Consider the following 18,995-nt stretch of genomic DNA (forward strand, 5'->3'; position numbering starts at 1 on the left):
GTAATTCTGTTATAGTTAAAACATTAAGGCAGGAGGTGGTGGTGCATGCCTTTAATCCCAGCACTTGGGAGACAGAGTCAGGCACATCTCTGTAAATTTGAGGCCAGTCTGGTCTACAGAGAGAGTTCCAGGAGATCCAGGGCTGTTACACAGAGAAACTCTGTCTCAAAAAACCCACCAAACATACAATCATTAGCCATGCATGGTAGTGGTAGTATTTAATCCTAGCGCCGAGAGGCAGAGGCAGGCAGATATCTGTGAGTTCGAGGCCAGCCTGGTCTACACAACACGTTCCTGAACAGCCAGGCTACATAGAGAGACTTTGTCAAGCAAAAACAGCTTTGAGGAGATTGTGGTTTTTTAGCTCACACATCCAGGTTACAGTCCTCACTGTAGGGAAGTCGAGGCAGCAGGAACTGGAAGCCGCTGGTCACATCACAGCCACAGTCGAGAGCAGGGAGAAATGAATTAATGTATGCATGTTTACTACTCAGCCCCCTTTCTCCATTCTTTCAGAGTCCAAGACCCAAACCCACGAACAGTGCCACCCACAGTAGTCTGGGTCTTCCCACATCAAGTCCACAGGCCAATCTGACAGGGAGGGATTGTCTAGCCCCTCAATGAGATTCTTCCTAGGTGATCCTAGGTTATCAAGGTGACAGTTAAAACTAACCATCACATTTCCCAAAGGAACATACTGTCAGATTGCTGTCTAGATATTTATGTTCAGGGCCAGTGAGGTGACTCAGTGGGTCAAGGTGCTTGTCCCCAAGCCCGATGGTCTGAGTTCTATCCCTGGGACCTACATACTTGGTAGAAGGTGAGAACTGAGTCCTCTGGTTGTCCTAACACACAGTGAATAGTTACATTTAAAATGATAAAATATTTATGTTTATACCCACAGACTAATGCATCTCTTAGCCTAGGACTGAGAAGCTCCTTTTTTTTTTTTTTTTACAGTTTCATTTAAAAAAAAAAGGAAAAATGTGCGGAGGGGCAGTAAAGCCAGGAGAAAGATGGGGAGCCTGCACTGGCCCTGACTAACTATAGAGATATACCTTCTTCTGAGACCTCCCAGCATCCTTGGAGGAAAGAGACATAGGCACATTCTATAGGGCGCCTGCCTGACAGCATCTGCCTCCCACTTCCCGGTCGGCGCAGGTCTGGGAAGGTATTGAGCGCGCAATCAGTCAAGGCCGTGGCTGGGTCTGGACGGGTTGAGATGGAGCTGTTTGCAGCTGGGCAGGGCAGCTGCGGCCCGGAGGTCGCATCTCCATGCACAGCCGTGGTCTCAGGTAAGATTCACTCGGGTCGCGGCCGGGCCAGGCAGGGAGGGTTGGGGGAGCTAACACAGGGTGTCCAGGATCCCCGGGAAGACCTTGTCCCTGCCACTCTGAAAAGCACCTCTAAGCGTTTTAGACGCAGATGTAGGACAGTCAGTCCTTGGAAGAACGGCCACGCGGCACCTTCTGTCTGCCAGAGGCCTGCGTGGAAAGATCCACGAGGGCCTCTTGCCCTCAGGGCACGCGCGGACTTTTGAGAAAGCTCGATGCAGCAGGGACGAGTAATGTAGACAGAAAAATGAGGAGTCGGTTTAAGGGGCGGGTTGAGGAAAACGCAAACATCCAGTAGAATTGACAGCAGAAGGCTAGTTGGCTAACAATCTGAGCGCCTTAGTGCTTGGGGTTAGGGGCCTGTTTCTCCAGCCTGCCCACCTGGAAGTAAACAAGATACATTTTATGGTCTGCTCCGCAGCCTTTTTTTTTTTCCTGGTGTGTAATGTTCGCTCTCCCACCTGCTATTCCCTCCCTCCCTTCCTCCCTCCCTCCTTCCTTCCTTCCCTCCTTTTCTTCCAGCTATGTAGCCAGATTGGCCTGGAACTCACTACTCCAGCCTAAACCAGGTACCGGGATTACAGGTAACTATCACCATGGCTGCTAATCTTTCTTTTTTCGAGACAGGGTCTCACTGTGTAGCTCCGACTGTCCTGGAACTCACTATATAGAGAAGGGTGGTTTCAAACTCTCACAGATATGCCTGCCTCTTCATCCCAATGCTGAGATTAAAGATGTGTGCCACTACACTTACTTATTCGTTCTTTTTTTTTTAATATATTTTATTTTATGTGTATGGGTGTTTTTCCCCCTGCACATTTGTCTATGCATGTGTGCCCGGTGTCCAGTGTCCAGAAGACACAACAGATCTTCTAGAACTGGAGTTACAGATGGTTGTGAGCCACCATGTGTGCTGGGAACTGAACCTGGGTCCTCTGCAAGAGCAGCAGGTGCTCTTAATCACCGACTTAATCACTGCCTCTCCAGTCCCATCTTTCTTCCTTTTAAACCTTCCGTGTTTTGGGAGGCAGACAGCTATATATGCTGCTTGCGTATTCTCTCTGTGTCTCAGCTTTTACCTATTCTCTTGACATTTTTGGACACGCGAACAACGTATCTTGACTATGCCTACCCTAACCCCACCCCCACCCCTGCTCCTCCCAGGATCACCCATACATCTCAGTCCCATTTGCACCTCCTCTTCTCTTTTGTTGGAATGCTGCTGACTGCTTTTACTGGCTTGGTCCTGTGCAGGTCTTGTGCAGGTGACCACGGCTGCAGTAAGTGCATGAGTGCCCTGCCTATGTCACGTGCAGAAGACAGCACTTCACGGGACTCCTGGCCATCTTCCGGTTCTTACATTCTTTCTGTCCCTCTTCCGCTATGTTCCCTGAGCCTTGGCTGTGTAGAGGTGTTGACACAGATGTTCCGTTTAGGAAGGAACACTCAATAGTCACTTAGTCTCAGCCCTTTGACCAGTTGTAAGTGTCTGCATTAACTGTAAGCAGAAAGGCTTCCCTGACCAAGCCTGAGAGCAGCTCTAATCTATGGGTGTAAGCATAAATATTTAGAAGGTGGTTTGGTACCACGTCTATTTCAGCAAAACCACAGTAGTGGGTTCTCCCTTAGGCCCATATTCTCCCTGGCTGTGGGCTTTTGACCAGGTTTACAGTAACAGGCATGAATTCCCTCCTATGGAGCAAGCCACAAATCCAGTCAGAAAGGAATTGGTTACCTCCATAACCTTCATCACTATAACACCAGGGGACATCTTGTCTGGCAGGTCATTCTTCATTATAGCAGGAAGCTTCGCTACTGGGTAATACCAGCAATGATGACTTTTCTCCTCCAGTGGACCGTATAGCACATTCCAGCACTATGAAAACTAGAGAATAGGGAGGAAATTTCAGGTCAGTTCCAGCTTGATTTCTCTGGGCCCTGCAACCAAAATGTATTGGGTCTTCAGCAGCTGACTTTACATCTAGTTACATGGACAGTCAAGAGCAGTGGCAATAGCCCGTGTGGCATTGTCTTTAGACTGAGTGTACTGTCACAGTCAAGCCACTAATGCATTGGTTAGTTTTGACCTCAAAGTTTGTCTGCACCATTGTCTCCAGCCGGACTAACCTAAGCCCCAGGTCAACTGGTAGGATTTGAGGATATACGTCAGCTTCCTGAGAACAGTCACTAGTGTAGACACAGAACTGGATGGGCTGACTCGTGTGTCTTCTGTTCTCAGAAGGGCCCTCTCTGTTGTCATCCTCAGTCTTGCTGGAGCTTGAAGATGCTGAAAGAGCGTCTGGAGATGGCAGAAGATCCTCAGCAGCAGATGGGTGCTCCAGTGGTGAAACTGGAGAAGGAGCTGCCATGGGGCCGGGGAGGGGAGGACTCAAGTCCTGAGGCATTCCGGCTGAGGTTTCGGCAGTTCCGCTACCAAGAGGCTGCTGGTCCCCAGGAAGCTCTCAGGGAGCTCCAGGAGCTCTGTCGGCGGTGGCTGAGGCCGGAGCTGCACACCAAGGAGCAGATCCTGGAGCTGCTGGTGCTGGAGCAGTTCCTCACCATCCTGCCCTGCGAGTTCTACACCTGGATCCGAGATCACAGCCCAGACAGCGGCAAGGCTCTGGTGGCCATGGTGGAGGACCTGATGGAGAGCACACCTGAGGCCAAGGCGGTGGGTGAGAAGAGGGTGTCCAGGCCTTGCACGGTTGGTGTGGGAATCAAAAGTGGAGAGCTTAAGGAAGTGTTGGAGTGGATGAGACATAGAGCCTGCTCCATCATCCCCCAGCCCCCAAGGGCCTTTCTGGAGAGTGGCTACAATTTTAGCAAGAAGAGTCGGGGTGAGGAGATGGCTCAGTGGGTGAAGAGCTTGCTACGCAAGCGTGAGAATCCGGGTTCGGATCTCCAAGACCCATGGAAAAGCCACATAGGCCAATGTGCATGTGTAATCCCAGTGGTGAGATGGTAGGCAGAGAAAAGAGAGCCCCATAAGTTTGTAAGTCCAGGTAGCCAGGCATCCTCAGCAGTGATCAGCAGGAGTCCCTATTATAAGGTGGAAGGTGAGAACCAGCACTGGAAGGTGTGCTCTGATCTCCACACATGCCCATACTCACACACAGGAGCGCACACACACACACACACACACACACACACACACACACACACACACACACATCATATACACATGTAGAAGACTTTTTTTAAAGAGCCATCTCTAGGGAAGATATCCACGGGCAGGAGGGCATGATGCCTTGGTTTGGGCATCAGGGACCCCCTGGTGAGCCTCAAATCCAACGAAAGCAGTTTTGATGGTTTTCGGGGTCCACTGTGAGCTCTGCATGCTCTTGGGGAAGAGGCTAATGGCAGTCCCTCTGCCGGTGGCAACTGGGATTCAGGCACAAGCCCACTCTGTCACCCTGGGATTCCTTACTCACCTTTAGGAATCTCCGATCAGGCTAGCCAGATTTGGGCTTCACTTTGTTGCAGAAAGGAGTTTTAGGAGGAGCGGAGTGGGGTGTATTACAAGACAGTTTTAGGGGTTGGGAGATGGTTCAGTGGATGAAGCATCTGCTATGAAAGGATGAGGACTGGAGTCGTGTTTCCAGCTCCCACACAAATGCTGGGTAGGCATGATGGTCCACCTGTAATCCACTCAGGAGATGGAGTCGGCATCCTCTGAGTGAGCTGGCTTGGTGGACAGTGTAATCGGCAAGCAAGAAATCAGGTGACAGGCTTGGCTTAATCACATAAGGCCCAGAGTGATAAAGGAAGACACTGAGGTCACCCATTGTCCTCTACATATGCATGCACATGCATCCACACACATGCACATGCAAAAAAATAAGACGTTTTAAATATCTTTACATTTTTTATTTTATAAGCTGGGCAGTGGTGGCACACACCTTTAATCTCAGCACTCGGGAGGCAGAGGCAGGCGTATCTCTGTGAGTTTGAGGCCAGCCTGGTCTACAGAGTGAGTTCCAAAACAGGCTCCGAAGCTACAGAGAAACGCTATCTCAAAAAAAAAAAAAAAAACAAAAAATATTTTATTTTATTTTATGTGTGTGGGTGTTTTGCCTGCAAGTATATCTGCAGCATGTGCATGCAGTGCCTCTGGAATCCAGATCCCCTAGAACTGCAGTTATAGCTAGTTAGTAGCTGCCTTGTAGGTTCTGCAAATTGAGCCAGCGTCCTCTGGAAGAGCAGTCAGTGCTCTTAGGTGCCATCTCTCCTGCCTTAAATAAATACCTTAAGGCCAGGAGTTAATAGAAAGATGCTCACATTTTGGCTCACAGATTGTGGGGAAAGTGTGGTGGCAAGAGGGTGAGACAACTGGCCACATTACATCCCCTTCAGGAAGCAGTGGGAATGCTGGTGCTCAGCTCACTTTCTCCTTTTTGTTTTAAAGATGAAAACATTTACTCCTTTTTATTGTGAGTCTCTGTGTTAGAACGTGCACATGTATTCAGGTACCCACAGAAGACATTGAATCCCCTGGAGCTGGAGCTACAGATGGTTGTGAGCTGCCCCGTGTGAGCACTAGAAACCAAACTTAGGTGCTCTGCACGAGCAGTGTGTGTGCTCAGATGCCGAGCTCTCCAGCCCCCACTTTCTCCTTTGATTCTTTGTGGGACTTCAGCCCATGGGATAGTGCCACCTGGATTAAGGTGGGGCTTCCCACCCCACGTAACCAAATCTAGACACATGTCCCCCACAGGTATGCCTAGAGGTTCGTCTTACAGGTGACTCCAGAACCTGTAAAGTTGATGATCAGTATTAAAAACTGTGAGGAGGGGGGAGAGAGCCAGGGCCTCATTTCCATGAGAACGCCGCTGCAATGTTCCACTTTTTGTAGAGCAGCTTTCTCATTTGCTACTTCATTTTGGGAGAGTTTAGCTTTCTTCATGTGGAAGAGGTCAGCAGCTCTCCTTCCTCATCCTCCCACCCTCTTTCTCTTATACCTCCCCTTCTTTCCTTCCTTCCTCCCTCCCTCCCTCCCTCCCTTCCTTCCTTCCTTCCTTCCTTCCCCTCCTTCCTTCTCTCCTTTCCCTCTCTTCTTTCTACCTTTTTGGTTTTTTTAGGTAAAAAAAAAAGCAGGGTCTACTATGTAACCCTGGTTGGCCTGTAATTCACTCATTAGACCAGGCTAGCTTTGAACCCAGAGAGAGAGAGAGAGAGAGAGAGAGAGAGACTTTCCTCCCTCTACTGAGTGCTGGGATTGCAGGCTTGACCACCAACCATACTGGGTTTATGTGGTGCTGGGGATGGAACCCAGGACTTCAGGGCATCATGCATGCAGGCAAGCACGCTACCAACTGAGTCACACCCCCAGCCTTGCTTTCTTTCTGTTCTAATTCAGCTCTCTTTTTAACAGTTTCCAGCAGGTCTCCTTCTAATTGGTATGGGCATTCTTCTTCTTAGGTTCCATGCCATGCCCAGGGAGAGCAGCTGGTCACAGCCCTTGGTGGAGGATCTTGGCAATCAAGCATCCACTTGGGGCCAGTAGAAGTCAAACCTGAGTGGGGGATACTTCAGGGAGACGGAGTTCAAAGCTTAGGCCCAAGCACTGCAGAACAGCTGAGCCAGGGCCCTGGAGACGGGACACAGGCCTTCCAGGAGCAAGGTAAGATGCAGGTGATGAGGATGGGAGGTCCTGTCCACCCCCAGTCTCTTCAGAAACTCAGCACTGGTGCCAGGCAGGGTGGTGCACACCTTTAATGCCAGCACTCTGGAGGCAGAGGCAGGCAGATCTCTGTGAGTTCAAGGTCAGACTAGTCTACAGAGCAAGTCCCAGGACAGACTTCTAAGCTACACAGAGAAACCCTGTCTCGAAAAACCAAAGAGAGAGAGAGAGAGAGAGAGAGAGAGAGAGAGAGAGAGAAACTCAGCACTGGGCTAAGTAGGTGCTGGTAAGGTGTAATTCTGATTTTTCCAGGCCACGTTGTCTGCCCCGGTAGGAAGCAGATGGAATGGTTCTTTACACCTTGACTGGTTTTACAGGGCACAACTAGAATCATGTTCTGTTATCATTTTTTTCTCTCTTCCCTCATCCCTTCCAGAACTACTAGCAGCTACACTGATGATAAGTGGGGAGATAGACCACACCCACGTGAGACTTCATTATTCCTGAGTCTCAGAGAGCTGTCCTCATGAATGCCTCAGGAGTGTGGCTAACTCTGAGGGGACAGGGCCAGGACAATCCTCTCAGCCAGAACAGGGCAGGGGACACCCAGACTCCTGGCTGTGGGTCGTTATGGTCCTGAAATTTTTTTCTCTTTCCTTTTTGTTTTTTTCAGATAACGTTTCTCTCTGTAACCCTGGCTGTCCTGGAACTCACTATGTAGAGCAGGCTGGCCTCGGACTCAGAGAAAGCTGCCTCCCTCTGCCTCCCAAGTGCTGGGATTAAAGGTGTGCACCACCACTGCCTGGCCCTGAAGTAATTCTTTGTGATCTGTGGTTCTGAGATTGTGTGTGTTGGGTGGGGTGCTTTTGAATTGGTGGACGACAGCCCTGATCCTTCTGTGTGTTCTGCTCAGCACTGCCCATTCTTCATGCGGGTCCAGGTCTTCCCTCTGTGAGCACTAGAGACCAAGAGCTTGCTCCTGGGTTCCTTGCAGCAACATCCCAGGTGAGCTAATTTACCTGTTTTGGAGATTTTGTTGATTTATTTACTTTTTGAGACGGGGTCTTATGTAACCCAGGCTACCCTCAAACTCAATGTGTAGCTGATGGGGCCGGAGGGATGGCTCAGCAGTTGACAGTGTTTCCTGTTCTTCCAGAGCACACATGGTAGGCTTCCAGCGTTCATGTCAGGTGGATTGCAGCCTCCTGTGGTTCCACGCGGAGGCTCTTTTCTGTCCTCCCTGAGGACTGCACATGTGTGTGTGTCTCTCACACACATAAAATAGTAAATCTTTAATTTAAAAAAAAAGTAGCAGAGGATGTCTTCACGCTCCGGATTCTTGTGTTTCCACACCCTAAGTGCTGGAATTCTGGGCCTGCGGCACCCCACCTGGTTTGTGTGATGCTGAGAATGGAGCCCAGGGCTTTAGATGTGCTAGGCAAGCACTCTACCAGCTGATCCTTATTCCTAAGCACCATACTCCATTTTGTTTATTTAACATGACTTTATTCTTCAAAAGTTAAAATTTATTACTTATCATCGTGTGCATGTGTATAAAATGGATATGAGGGTGTTCGTCCCAGCCCATGTGTGGAGGTCAGAGGACAGCTTTGTGTAGTTGTTTCTCTGCTTCTGCCTTTATGTGGATCATCAGGCTTTACCTACTGAACAGTTCTTTAGAAAAACATAAGCTTCAGGTGGGGCCTGAGGGGACACACAGGCTTCCAGGCTCAAACTAGAAGAGGGAGAGCAGGTGCATCTGGATGCTGAGGTGGTGGGGGTAAGCAGAGCCACAGTAGCAGGGTGTGAGCATGTTGGCCCCTGCATTAAAGCTGTTGGGAGATGGCAGTTCTCCCAGCTCATCCACATTTGTGGTGGTGAGTCTGATCTAACAGGACAGGTGGGCACCAGGGTGGAATTCAGTCCCAGGGACTCTGAACTGCCTTTCTCTGTTCGTTTCCGGACGGCTGGGAGCACCATTTGAATTTCTTTTCATCTCAACTATGATGTTCTGCTTTGATCTTTTTTATCCACAATGTTCTTTTCCTTTTAGCTCTTTCTGATACGGAGATCACAGCCCAATCAGTTGTTTTCATTTTCGCTGGCTATGAAGCCACAAGCACATCCATTTCCTTCGTGATGTATCAACTGGCTACTCACCCTGGTGTGCAAAAGAAGCTTCAGGATGAGATTGACAGAGCTCTGCCCAATAAGGTGAGTGGGTGGTACCCAGAGAGGGAGGGCAGAGGTAAAGGATTCACAAGCACATGTCTCATCACTTACAATGAGAATGTTTACAGAGAGCCATGCAATTGTTCTTCCACCAGCAAGAGTCTAAAAGAGAAACAAATGGGGGGACATGGGAGATGAATGTGACCTGTAGAAATACATGATCTTTAATACAGTGCTGGCTCTGGTGTGTCTGTGTCTATCATAACAGCTATACCAAGTAAGAGACACCAGAAAACCTGTGTGACACATAAGGGTAAGCACCAGTCCCTCAGATGTGTGGACAGTTATCTCTGCTGACGTTCTCAGGTGCTGTCTGGGCTATCTATGGTGCTAGGCTGGCCTTCACTGGTCGCGGGAGGCTGACCTGACAGTACTCTCAATGGCTCTACTGTCCAGTCAGATAGCATGGCATTTATATGTGTGTATGAGTGTGTGTGAATTAGGGGAGTCTTTCCTTTCCTTTCCTTTTTTTTTTTTTTTTTTTGTTTTTTTTTTTTTTGTTTGTTTTGTTTTTCAAGACTGGGTTTCTCTATATAGTTTTGGTGCCTGTGTTGGATCTTCCTCTGTAGACCAGGCTGGCCTTGAACTCACAGAGATCCGCCTGCCTCTGCTGGGATTAAAGGCGTGTGCCACCGCTGCCCAGCTTTTCCCATGGTTTATAATGGCATTGATAGTATATCAGACTACTTCCTGCCTGAAGCCCTGAGTGCAGTTAGCATCACTCTTGTAAATTGAGTGTCAGTGCCCTCTGCTGACCAGAGCTGGCATTAAAGTCAGTATGCAGGACAGATCCCTCAGGGAGTCTCCAAGTCCAACACTCCTGGGTGGCTAATGGAGACCTGGTCAGGACAATCAATGGTAGGGATACCTTTCTCTGAGCACTTTATTTCCTCAGCCTCCGGCCACATGTACTCTTAAGCTCCTAAGCGTCTAATCCTGCCTCTTTCCATAACTGTCGCTCAGGTAATCTCTTGCCCTAGGGTTGTGGAGCATTAAGTTCAGCCTCCCTGTCTTGTGATAGGTCCCAATTCTCTGCCTCCCTGAGCAGTTCAGTTTCCGAGGGAAGGTTCTGTATGAAGTCATCAACTGGCTTCTCCATTCTGAATCATCCAGAGTGAGAGCAGGATTCCTCTTCACGGTTGCAGGCATTCAGTTTCCAATGCAAGGTTCTGTATAAAGATGTCAGCTGGCTTCTCCATTCTGAATCATCCAGAGTGAGAGCAGGATTCCTCTTCACGGTTGCAGGCATTCAGTTTCCAATGCAAGGTTCTGTATAAAGATGTCAGCTGGCTTCTCCATTCTGAATCATCCAGAGTGACGGTGGGATTCCTCTTCACAGTTGCAGGAGTCAGCCCCCATCTCAGCACACTCCTCATTGGTTTGAAGTCTGTGGAGGCTGTGGGGGTGTCCTGGAGGGAGGACTCCCTGCCCCTTTCACCAGAGCCTCTTGGTTGTTTTGGAGGGGCTTTGCCTTCCCCTTCCCCTTCCCCTGGAACTGGGGAACAAGGCATCCAGAGCCATCTTCAGTTTGGTTTCTTTCTATAAATAATCCATTTTTCCACCATGTGTTTTCCATGTCCTACTACTTCCTCTGTGTTTCTGAAGCTCTTCCTCTCTCCTTGACAAAGATTGTGTTTTGTTTCTTGTTTTCCTGTTGCTCTGACTCTTCTTCACACACAGAGGCAGTTTCTAGTGTGGGTCTTTCTAGAAGTCTCCATTGTAACTTTCTTTCCAACTTACTATACCAGCCACCCCCCAGGGAGTTAGCAAGCAGGAATTGCCTAGTATGAGAAGGTGGGGACACAGCTCAATCATACAATGCTTGTTTTGTGAGGACCTGAGTTTGAATCCCAGAACCCATGTGAGGGGAAAGGTGTAATTGGAGCACTGAGGAGGCAGAGACAGTGTGAGCCTGTCTTCCCCTGGAGCTCACTAGCCAGGCAACCCAGCCTGCTTGATGAGTGTCAGGCCACTGCAAACCTGTTTCAAAAACATATATAAAGTGAACTCCCAGAGGAATGACACCCAAGGTTGGACTCTGGCTTCCACATACAGGTCAGTGCACAGCAGTTGTCCACATCCCATGAATATGAACACACACACTCATGCAAAACCAGAACAATCTAAAAAGCCTGATATGGACCACGAGTGGGGAGTTGTTTCTTGCAATGGTGTTATTTCCTTGGTGTAGACTGGTGTATGCAGATGAGACCTTGACACCAGGGCACTTTGTCTGAGTGTAACTGTCATATTTGTCATATGTGCTCACATGGGAAAGAAATCAGAGCATCACAATGAGGAGGAGGAGGGGATCTGGACAGGGCTGTGTCCCAAATGGCTCCTGTGCTAAAACTTATACTTCACACCCTAATGGGCCATAATCAAGACAAAGGTTGTCATAGGTGCAGAATGATTTATTAAAGCTAAGATCCACTAATGGAGGTTAGTCCTTGCAGCTTCTGACATGCAATAGCACTAGAAACTGAATTGAAATTGGAGTCCAAACCTCATCTGGAAACATCTGTTTCTTCTTCCCAGGCACCTGTCACCTATGATGCCCTGATGGACATGGTAGTGAATGAAACTCTCAGATTGTACCCAGCTGCTAACAGGCTAGAAAGGATCTCAAAGAAAGATGTGGAAATCAATGGCGTGTTCATTCCCAAAGGGACTATAGTTATAGTACCAACCTATCCTCTCCATCAGGATCCTGAGTACTGGCCAGAGCCTGAGGAGTTCTGCCCTGAAAGGTACAGAGACCTCAAAGAGCAGTCCCCCACTAGGAACCAGGCAAATTAAACATATTATGCTGCCTACTGGAAATTTCATATATGTGATTTTGTATCCCTTTGCATCTGTATTTCTTTTGGGAATTAAACCTTTTAAAATTACAAAGTGATAATTCTTGATGCTACAAAAACAGACCAGAAAAAAAGTATTCATGGCCATTCAGAGTCCCAAAATGTTCACCTTAGCTCCATTAATAGTGAAATATGTCCTCAAGGATTTATTTGTATGTATGTAAAGTTTTTGCAAAAGCTAGTGTATTTTACTTGTATTATGAATCACTAATTACTTAAACACTAACCTATTGTAGAATATTACTTTAACTATATTAAGGTGTGTTGCATTTGTTTATGTTGGATTTGTTTAATGACATAAAGAAGTGTTACACTTGTTCATGCTGCATATGTTTAACGATGTAAAGATGTGTTGCTTTGCCTGCCTAAAGCACCTGATTGGTCTAATAAAAAGCTGAACGGCCAATAGCTAGGCAAAAGAGTAATAGCTGTGGCTGGTGGGCAGAGATAATAAGTAGGAAAAGGAATCTCGGCTGGGGGAGAGGGGAGAAAGAGAGAAGAGAGAAAGAGAGGAGAGGAAGATGCTTGGATCCAGCCAGCCAAGCAGCCACCAGCCAGTAGGTCACGAAAAAAGTCATGGAAAAGTAGGACATACAGAATGAAAACAAGGTAAAAAGCTCCAAAGCAAAATGCAGATGAAGAGAAACAGGTTAAATCAATTATAAGAGCTAGTGGGACAGGCATAAGGCTGAGTGTTCATAACTAATAAGTCTCTGAAACATGATTTGGGAGCTGGATGGCAGCCCAAAGAAAGCCGCTACACTAACCTATATACCACACCTTGTCATATACATATATGTCTTATTTGGTGACTAGGTAGTAGTTGATATGTGATATCTAAATTTACATATTTAGGATTCTTGTTCTTTTTTTCATGTGTTCTGTGCTGGTTCCTAAATTTACCATTAGCTTTAAGAACTTTTCCATTGTCTGTTTGGTTAGAAACTGCCTTGAGGCCTGCAGGGACACATGCAGGCAGAATACTGTATACATAATAAATAAATACATCTTTAAAAAAAAAGAAGAGGCAGAGCCAGGCGGATCTCTGTGAGTTCGAGGCCAGCCTGGGCTACCAAGTGAGTTCCAGGACAGGCGCAAAGCTACACAGAGAAACCCTGTCTCGAAAAACCAAAAAAAAAAAAAAAAAAAAGAAGAAACTGCCTTGAAGTTGAGGCAGTAGCATACTTTTCACTCTAATTCTGACTTGTCTTTCAGAATGGGAACATATACCCTTCCTGGACAGAATTTTGGTATTTAAAGATACATTTCCTCTCTAAAACCATTCAGCACAGCTCAGCTCGACACCAGAGACTCCTCTATTTAAGGGACATAGAAAGACCATTAGCTTACAATGTTTTTATTTTTAATCTTTTTTTATGTGTATGGGCGTTTTCCTGTATGTATCTGATTCACATGTGTACCTGGTGCCTCAAAAGATCACCAGAGGGTGTCAGGTACCTGTGCTGGTCATCAAATCCAGGTCCTCTGGAGAAGAAGCCAGTGCTCTTAACTGCTGAGCCATCTCTCCAGCCCCTGACTTAAAATTCGTATGGTGAGACATCCACAGCAAGGGTTCAGTTGCAAGTCCACAAACATAAGCTGCACCATCCTGGTTGAGGGTGTCAGAACGCCAAACACGGAGCTCTTGGGTCTTTATGTTCCATAGCCTCGTTTGCATCCCCACTCTGTCTCCAGGTTCAGCAAGGAGAACAAGGGCAGCATCAATCCTTATGTTTACCTGCCCTTCGGGAACGGACCCAGGAACTGCCTTGGCCTAAGGTTTGCCCTCATCAACATGAAACTTGCTGTCATCAGAGTCCTGCAGAACTTCACCCTCCAGCCTTGTGAGGAAACACAGGTGAGGCAGGAAACTCTCTCTATAAATCGCATTTAGTTGGAAATTTTTTGTTTTTTAATTTAGAGTTTCACCTACAGAAAGGGGAAATTGGTCATTCATCATATTATGCTGCCTTGTATGGAATACAGGATTTGACCTATGAGTTTAAGGACCTTCCATTCTGAGCTGCAAGTCTGTGTCTGGATAAAGCACAAACAGAGAAATTATTTAGGTTTCATGCAGATCAGCATGACATGGTTAAGCATAGTGTCTTTGAGATCAAGTCCAGGTTTTAAATTGTGTGACTAACTGGAGATGGGGAAACTGTTGCACATACTCATAGCTCGTAACAATCACCTTGCCGTGGTTTGTGAATGGAGGGCTTCCCAGCACTAGCTCTGCTTTTTTTTTTTTTGGTTTTTCAAGACAGGGTTTCTCTGTGTAGCTTTGCGCCTTTCCTGGAACTTGCTCTGTACACCAGGCTGGCCACGAACTCACAGAGATCCGCCTGGCTCTGCCTCCCGAGTGCTGGGATTAAAGGCGTGCGCCACCACCGCCCTGCCACTAGCTCTGCTTTTAACTTTGTAACTTTAAAAACTCACTGTGCCTAATCACCTCAGATACATGGAAATGATTTACCCAGAGCATGGCTTTAAGAGATCCATATTGGCTAGGCAGTGGTGGCACATGCCTTTAATGCCAGCACTCTGGAGGCAGAGGCAGGCTGATCTCTGTGAGTTCAAGGCCAGCCTGGTCCAGAGAGCAAGTTCCACGACAAGCTTAAAAGCTACACAGAGAAACCCTGTCTCAAAGAGAGAGAGAGAGAGAGAGAGAGAGAGAGAGAGAGAGAGAGAGAGAGAGAGAGAGAGATCCATATTGGCTGCAGTGAACACTGATTTCAGACACTACTATAGTACACAAAGATTCAACCCTTCATGACCATCCTGACCATTTGATCTCATACTTTCATAACTGTACTACATGAAGACTTCTTTTATGTTCTCTGAAGTCTGTCTTCTACTGTCTGGACTCTTCATTCTGTCCTTATTCTTCAAGTTGAAGTAGGTGACTAAGCCATTCAAACGAGCTGTCTGTCCATGGCCCACCTACTCCTCTGCTCTAGTGATGTCTGCAGCCTCTTTTCATCACTAAGGCAATGCACCCAGTTTTGTTCTCTGCATGGAAGAATTATGTCTTTGAATTTCACTTTGTTTTTGTTTACTTACTCTACCAAGACCGCTTTGCTGGAACGACTGCAAATATCCTAAATACATTTTAAGGACCATTTTACAACTGTTCTGGAGTTCTTAAATACACATTTAACCTATTTTTATGTTTTAAATTTACTCATGGAAGCGTACATGGGCATATAGGCCTATCTGTGTGTGTATCTCTGGAGAGAATAGATGCATGCTGTTAAAACACAAACAATACACTTAGAGAAGCTGACATGTTGCCCCCTCCCCAAACTTAAAGGTCAATTGTCTTTACTTCCAAATAAAGCAATGAATGACAAGGCTAATTTCTAGTCATGTATGTAGTTACTCAGCTCCTCTCATCAGCTGTCCTTTCTTCATGGCCATTAGTAGAGAGGTCATTATCCCCTCATTTGTCACCCATGGCAACTGTGTAGCTGTCCTGTCTATACAGTGCTTCAGAAAGATGGACAAAGACTTTAATCTTGAAAGCTTCCCATAAGCTGACATTCTTCAGTTTCCTTGAAAACTGTTTCCCCACCATCTACAGAGACCAGATTACTCTCTTGGCAGATTCTCTTCTCCCATAAGGCTGAAGAGACTGAGGTAAAATGATTGGTGGAAACACTGAATGACTCAGAAGTTACCCATTCACACTACTAAGAGGAGATGTTAGGAAACATCACAAGTTCTTGCCCGCCATTAAACTGAACAGGCACAACTGGACTGAGAAGTTGAGTTGTACCCACAGAGCTGCACTGTCTGACATCTGTTCAGGATTATCTTCTACGTGTTAACAAATGTAAATTTACCTTTATACTGCCTATCAAAAACAGTCTTCCACATACTTAAAATGTGATCCAGAACTTTTTTTTTGGTGGTGGTGGTGGGGGGGGTTCAAGACAGGGTTGCTTTGTGTAGCTTTGCGCCTTTCCTGGAACTCACTTTGGAAACCAGGCTGGCCTCGAACTCACAGAGATCCGCCTGCCTCTGCCTCCCGAGTGCTGGTATTAAAGGCGTGTGCCACCACCGCCCAGCCCGTGATCTAGAATTTTAAAACTCAGCCTTTTCACTTAAATTCGAATCAATGAAGAACGCGCATCAACATATTCTTCCTCCTCAGGTCCCATATGAAATAATTACTCCAAAATGACTTTATTGCATGAACAGTAGACTTGGGTGTTTTCACTACCCAGTCCTAATGAAGATGTATGTATAAAGAATTCAAGACATGGGCTGGAGAGATGGCTTAAGAGGTTAAGAGCACTGGCTGCTCTTCCAGAGGTCCTGAGTTCAATTCCCGGCAACCACATGGTGGCTCACAACCATGGCTCACAACCATCTACAATGAGCTCTGGTGCCCTCTTCTGGCTTTCAGGCATATATGCAGGCAGAACACTGTGTGTGTGTGTGTGTGTGTGTGTGTGTGTGTGTGTGTGTGTGTGTGTGTGTGTGTGTGTGTGTGTGTGTGTATAAAATGAATAAATAAATCTTTAAAAAAAAATTCAAGACATGAAGCTAAAGTGTTTTGTGTATATAAAATACCACTGTCCTGCAGGCAGAACACTGTATATATATATATATATATATATATATATAAATGAATAAATAAATCTTTAAAAAAAAAAAAGAATTCAAAACATGAAGCTAAAGGGTTTTGTGTATATAAAATACCACTGTCCTGAATGGATTTTGTTCTGCTTTGCTGTGATTGCTGGCTCATTCATTGCTTCTCAATGCGCTTCTTCAACTACCAGATTCCCTTGAAGTTAAGCAAGCGAACAATTTTTCAACCAGAAAAACCCATCATCCTGAAAGTTGTGTCAAGGTGAAATCACAAATGGAGCTTGAGTTTCCCTCAAGATTTCTGCTGTTCTTCAAGGAGGCCGTGCCACCCAACATCAGAGAATCTAATTTGCCTTTGAATTAAATCAGCTTAATTGCCCTTGATGAGTAGGTGTTCAGTAATTCATTGAGCATGCTCAATGTCTGTGCTGAGTATCATGTATTGTGTGATTTACAGGAAATGATTAAGTCAATGATAGAACTGAGATATTTCTCTGATTCTAGGAGCCATCCCCATTGAGCTCCAGCTTGCTCTCTGCATTCTGATTGTACTGAGCATTTCTCTGTAATCTTATCAATCATTTTTTAATGAAATGGGAGGTACTGTGGTGATTCTGGTAAGAAATCTGTATCAAATGTTGTTTATAATATTACAAATAGAAATCATCTTTCCATAAATATGTGATATCTTCCTATGCATCCATAAAACAGAAACACGGCATGTCTGATCATAATCATTCCTTGTTTGAATCTGTTTGGGTCTCCATTTGACTTCTCAGAGTTTGGTGATGTTCACTTTGGTTTGGTACATTGCTTGGAAACTTATTTAGTTTATTTAACTTTCAAGCTTTTTAAATTTAATTAAAATGGGGGGGGGGGGCGGGCTAGAGAGATGGCTCAGCAACTAAGAGCACTGACTACTCTTCCAGAGGACCTAGGTTCAATTCCCAGCACCCACATGGCAGCTCACTACTGTCTGTAACTCCCATTCCCGGGGACCTGACACCTTCACACAGACATACATACAGGCAAAACACCAGTGGACATAAAATAAGACTAGTTAAAAAATATATCTAGTAATATAACTAAATGGGGTGAAGTTTTTCTCACTAGGTTTACCTTATTTCTGCCTGGTGTTTATAAAGGGCAGAGATCATGTTTTCCTTTGGAATCCATCACGAGCTCCTCCCTGTCCTACGACAGTGAACATAAAATAAAAATGGCTGACTGGTCAATGGCTTGGGCACCAAAGGCTAAAGTGTTCCAGTCTTATCCAGTATCAGAAGCTTCATGGGTTCCTCCACTTTAGTTTATACCCTTCCATTCCCTTCCTGAGTCATTTGGTCTAAAATCACTGCACAGGGCACATGGAGGTGACTACATATTATACTGGAAGAGAAAATTATGGCAACTTCAAGTGAGATCCAGTAGTACAGGGAGGGTCTTGCCTGCCTGGGTGTGGGGGTCCAACAAGGGGTGACTTTACATAGTCAACAGGTGAGATGCAGAAAACCAAAGTCAGGTAAGGAAAGCATCCATGATTGAGAAGGATGGATGGAAGTTGGCTCTATAAAGAACTGCCCATGAACTCACTCTGTAGACCAGGCTGGCCTTTAACTCAGAGATTCACCTACCTCTGTCTCCAAAGGGCTGGGATCAAAGGTATGAGCCACCACCTCCCGGGCAACTCAAAGAAAAGAATTTAACTGGGGGCTTAAGTTTCAAAGACTTAGTTCATTATCATCTCGATGGGGAGCATGACAGCATGCAGACAGACATGGTGCTGAAGAAGCTGAGGGCTACATCCTGATCCACAGGCATCAGGCAGAGAGAGACAGAGATGGCCTGGTGTGAGCTTTTGAAACCTCTTAAGTCCACCTCCAGTGACACACCACCTCCACACCAAGGCCACATCTACTCCAACAAGACCACACCTCATCCTTCCCAACAGTCCAGCAACTGGGAACCAAGAATTCTATGGGGGCCACGCTCATTCAAACTACCACAATACTGACAGGAGTATAACAAAAATAGCAGTCACAACAATACTCGATACTAGAAAAATTCAAAGAAAATACTAAAAGAGATGTAAGTCTATGTTAGAGCAGCCAGGAAGCTGCAAATCTCAAAATACAAGTCTTGAGGATAGCTGCAGTCTAGTATAGAGCCCCATCTCTCCAGACATGCTGCAGATCACATGTTCAAACAATGCATCCAACCATTAGCTTCTTCCTGTATTAGACCCACAAAAGACACAATCATTACTAAAGAGAAATTACAGTTCTACAGCCTTTGGCTCTGCCAGCTTTGTCTACTGAGAAATGAATGCAAGCATTACAGAAAACTTTT

The 18,995-nt window shown here is 46.2% G+C and overlaps 2 protein-coding genes across 2 annotated transcripts; both read left to right on the forward strand.

The window, feature by feature from the left end:
* The first annotated feature begins 1,272 nt into the window (after positions 1 to 1,272).
* LOC128120564 (zinc finger and SCAN domain-containing protein 25-like) lies at positions 1,273 to 7,049 on the forward strand. Its single transcript, XM_052754725.1, has 3 exons — positions 1,273 to 1,295; positions 3,601 to 4,005; positions 6,753 to 7,049. The coding sequence occupies exons 2-3, from the start codon at positions 3,619 to 3,621 to the stop codon at positions 7,047 to 7,049; spliced, it is 684 nt and encodes a 227-aa protein (XP_052610685.1). The 5' UTR covers positions 1,273 to 1,295; positions 3,601 to 3,618.
* Positions 7,050 to 8,137: 1,088 nt separating this feature from the next.
* Positions 8,138 to 17,066, forward strand: LOC128120565 (cytochrome P450 3A25-like). Its single transcript, XM_052754726.1, has 5 exons — positions 8,138 to 8,144; positions 9,008 to 9,168; positions 11,725 to 11,936; positions 13,743 to 13,905; positions 16,838 to 17,066. The coding sequence occupies exons 1-5, from the start codon at positions 8,138 to 8,140 to the stop codon at positions 16,910 to 16,912; spliced, it is 618 nt and encodes a 205-aa protein (XP_052610686.1). The 3' UTR covers positions 16,913 to 17,066.
* Positions 17,067 to 18,995: the final 1,929 nt, after the last annotated feature.

Source organism: Peromyscus californicus, unplaced genomic scaffold (assembly GCF_007827085.1).
Source record: "Peromyscus californicus insignis strain IS unplaced genomic scaffold, ASM782708v3 Scaffold_2__1_contigs__length_46816999, whole genome shotgun sequence".
Classification (NCBI taxonomy): domain Eukaryota; kingdom Metazoa; phylum Chordata; class Mammalia; order Rodentia; family Cricetidae; genus Peromyscus; species Peromyscus californicus.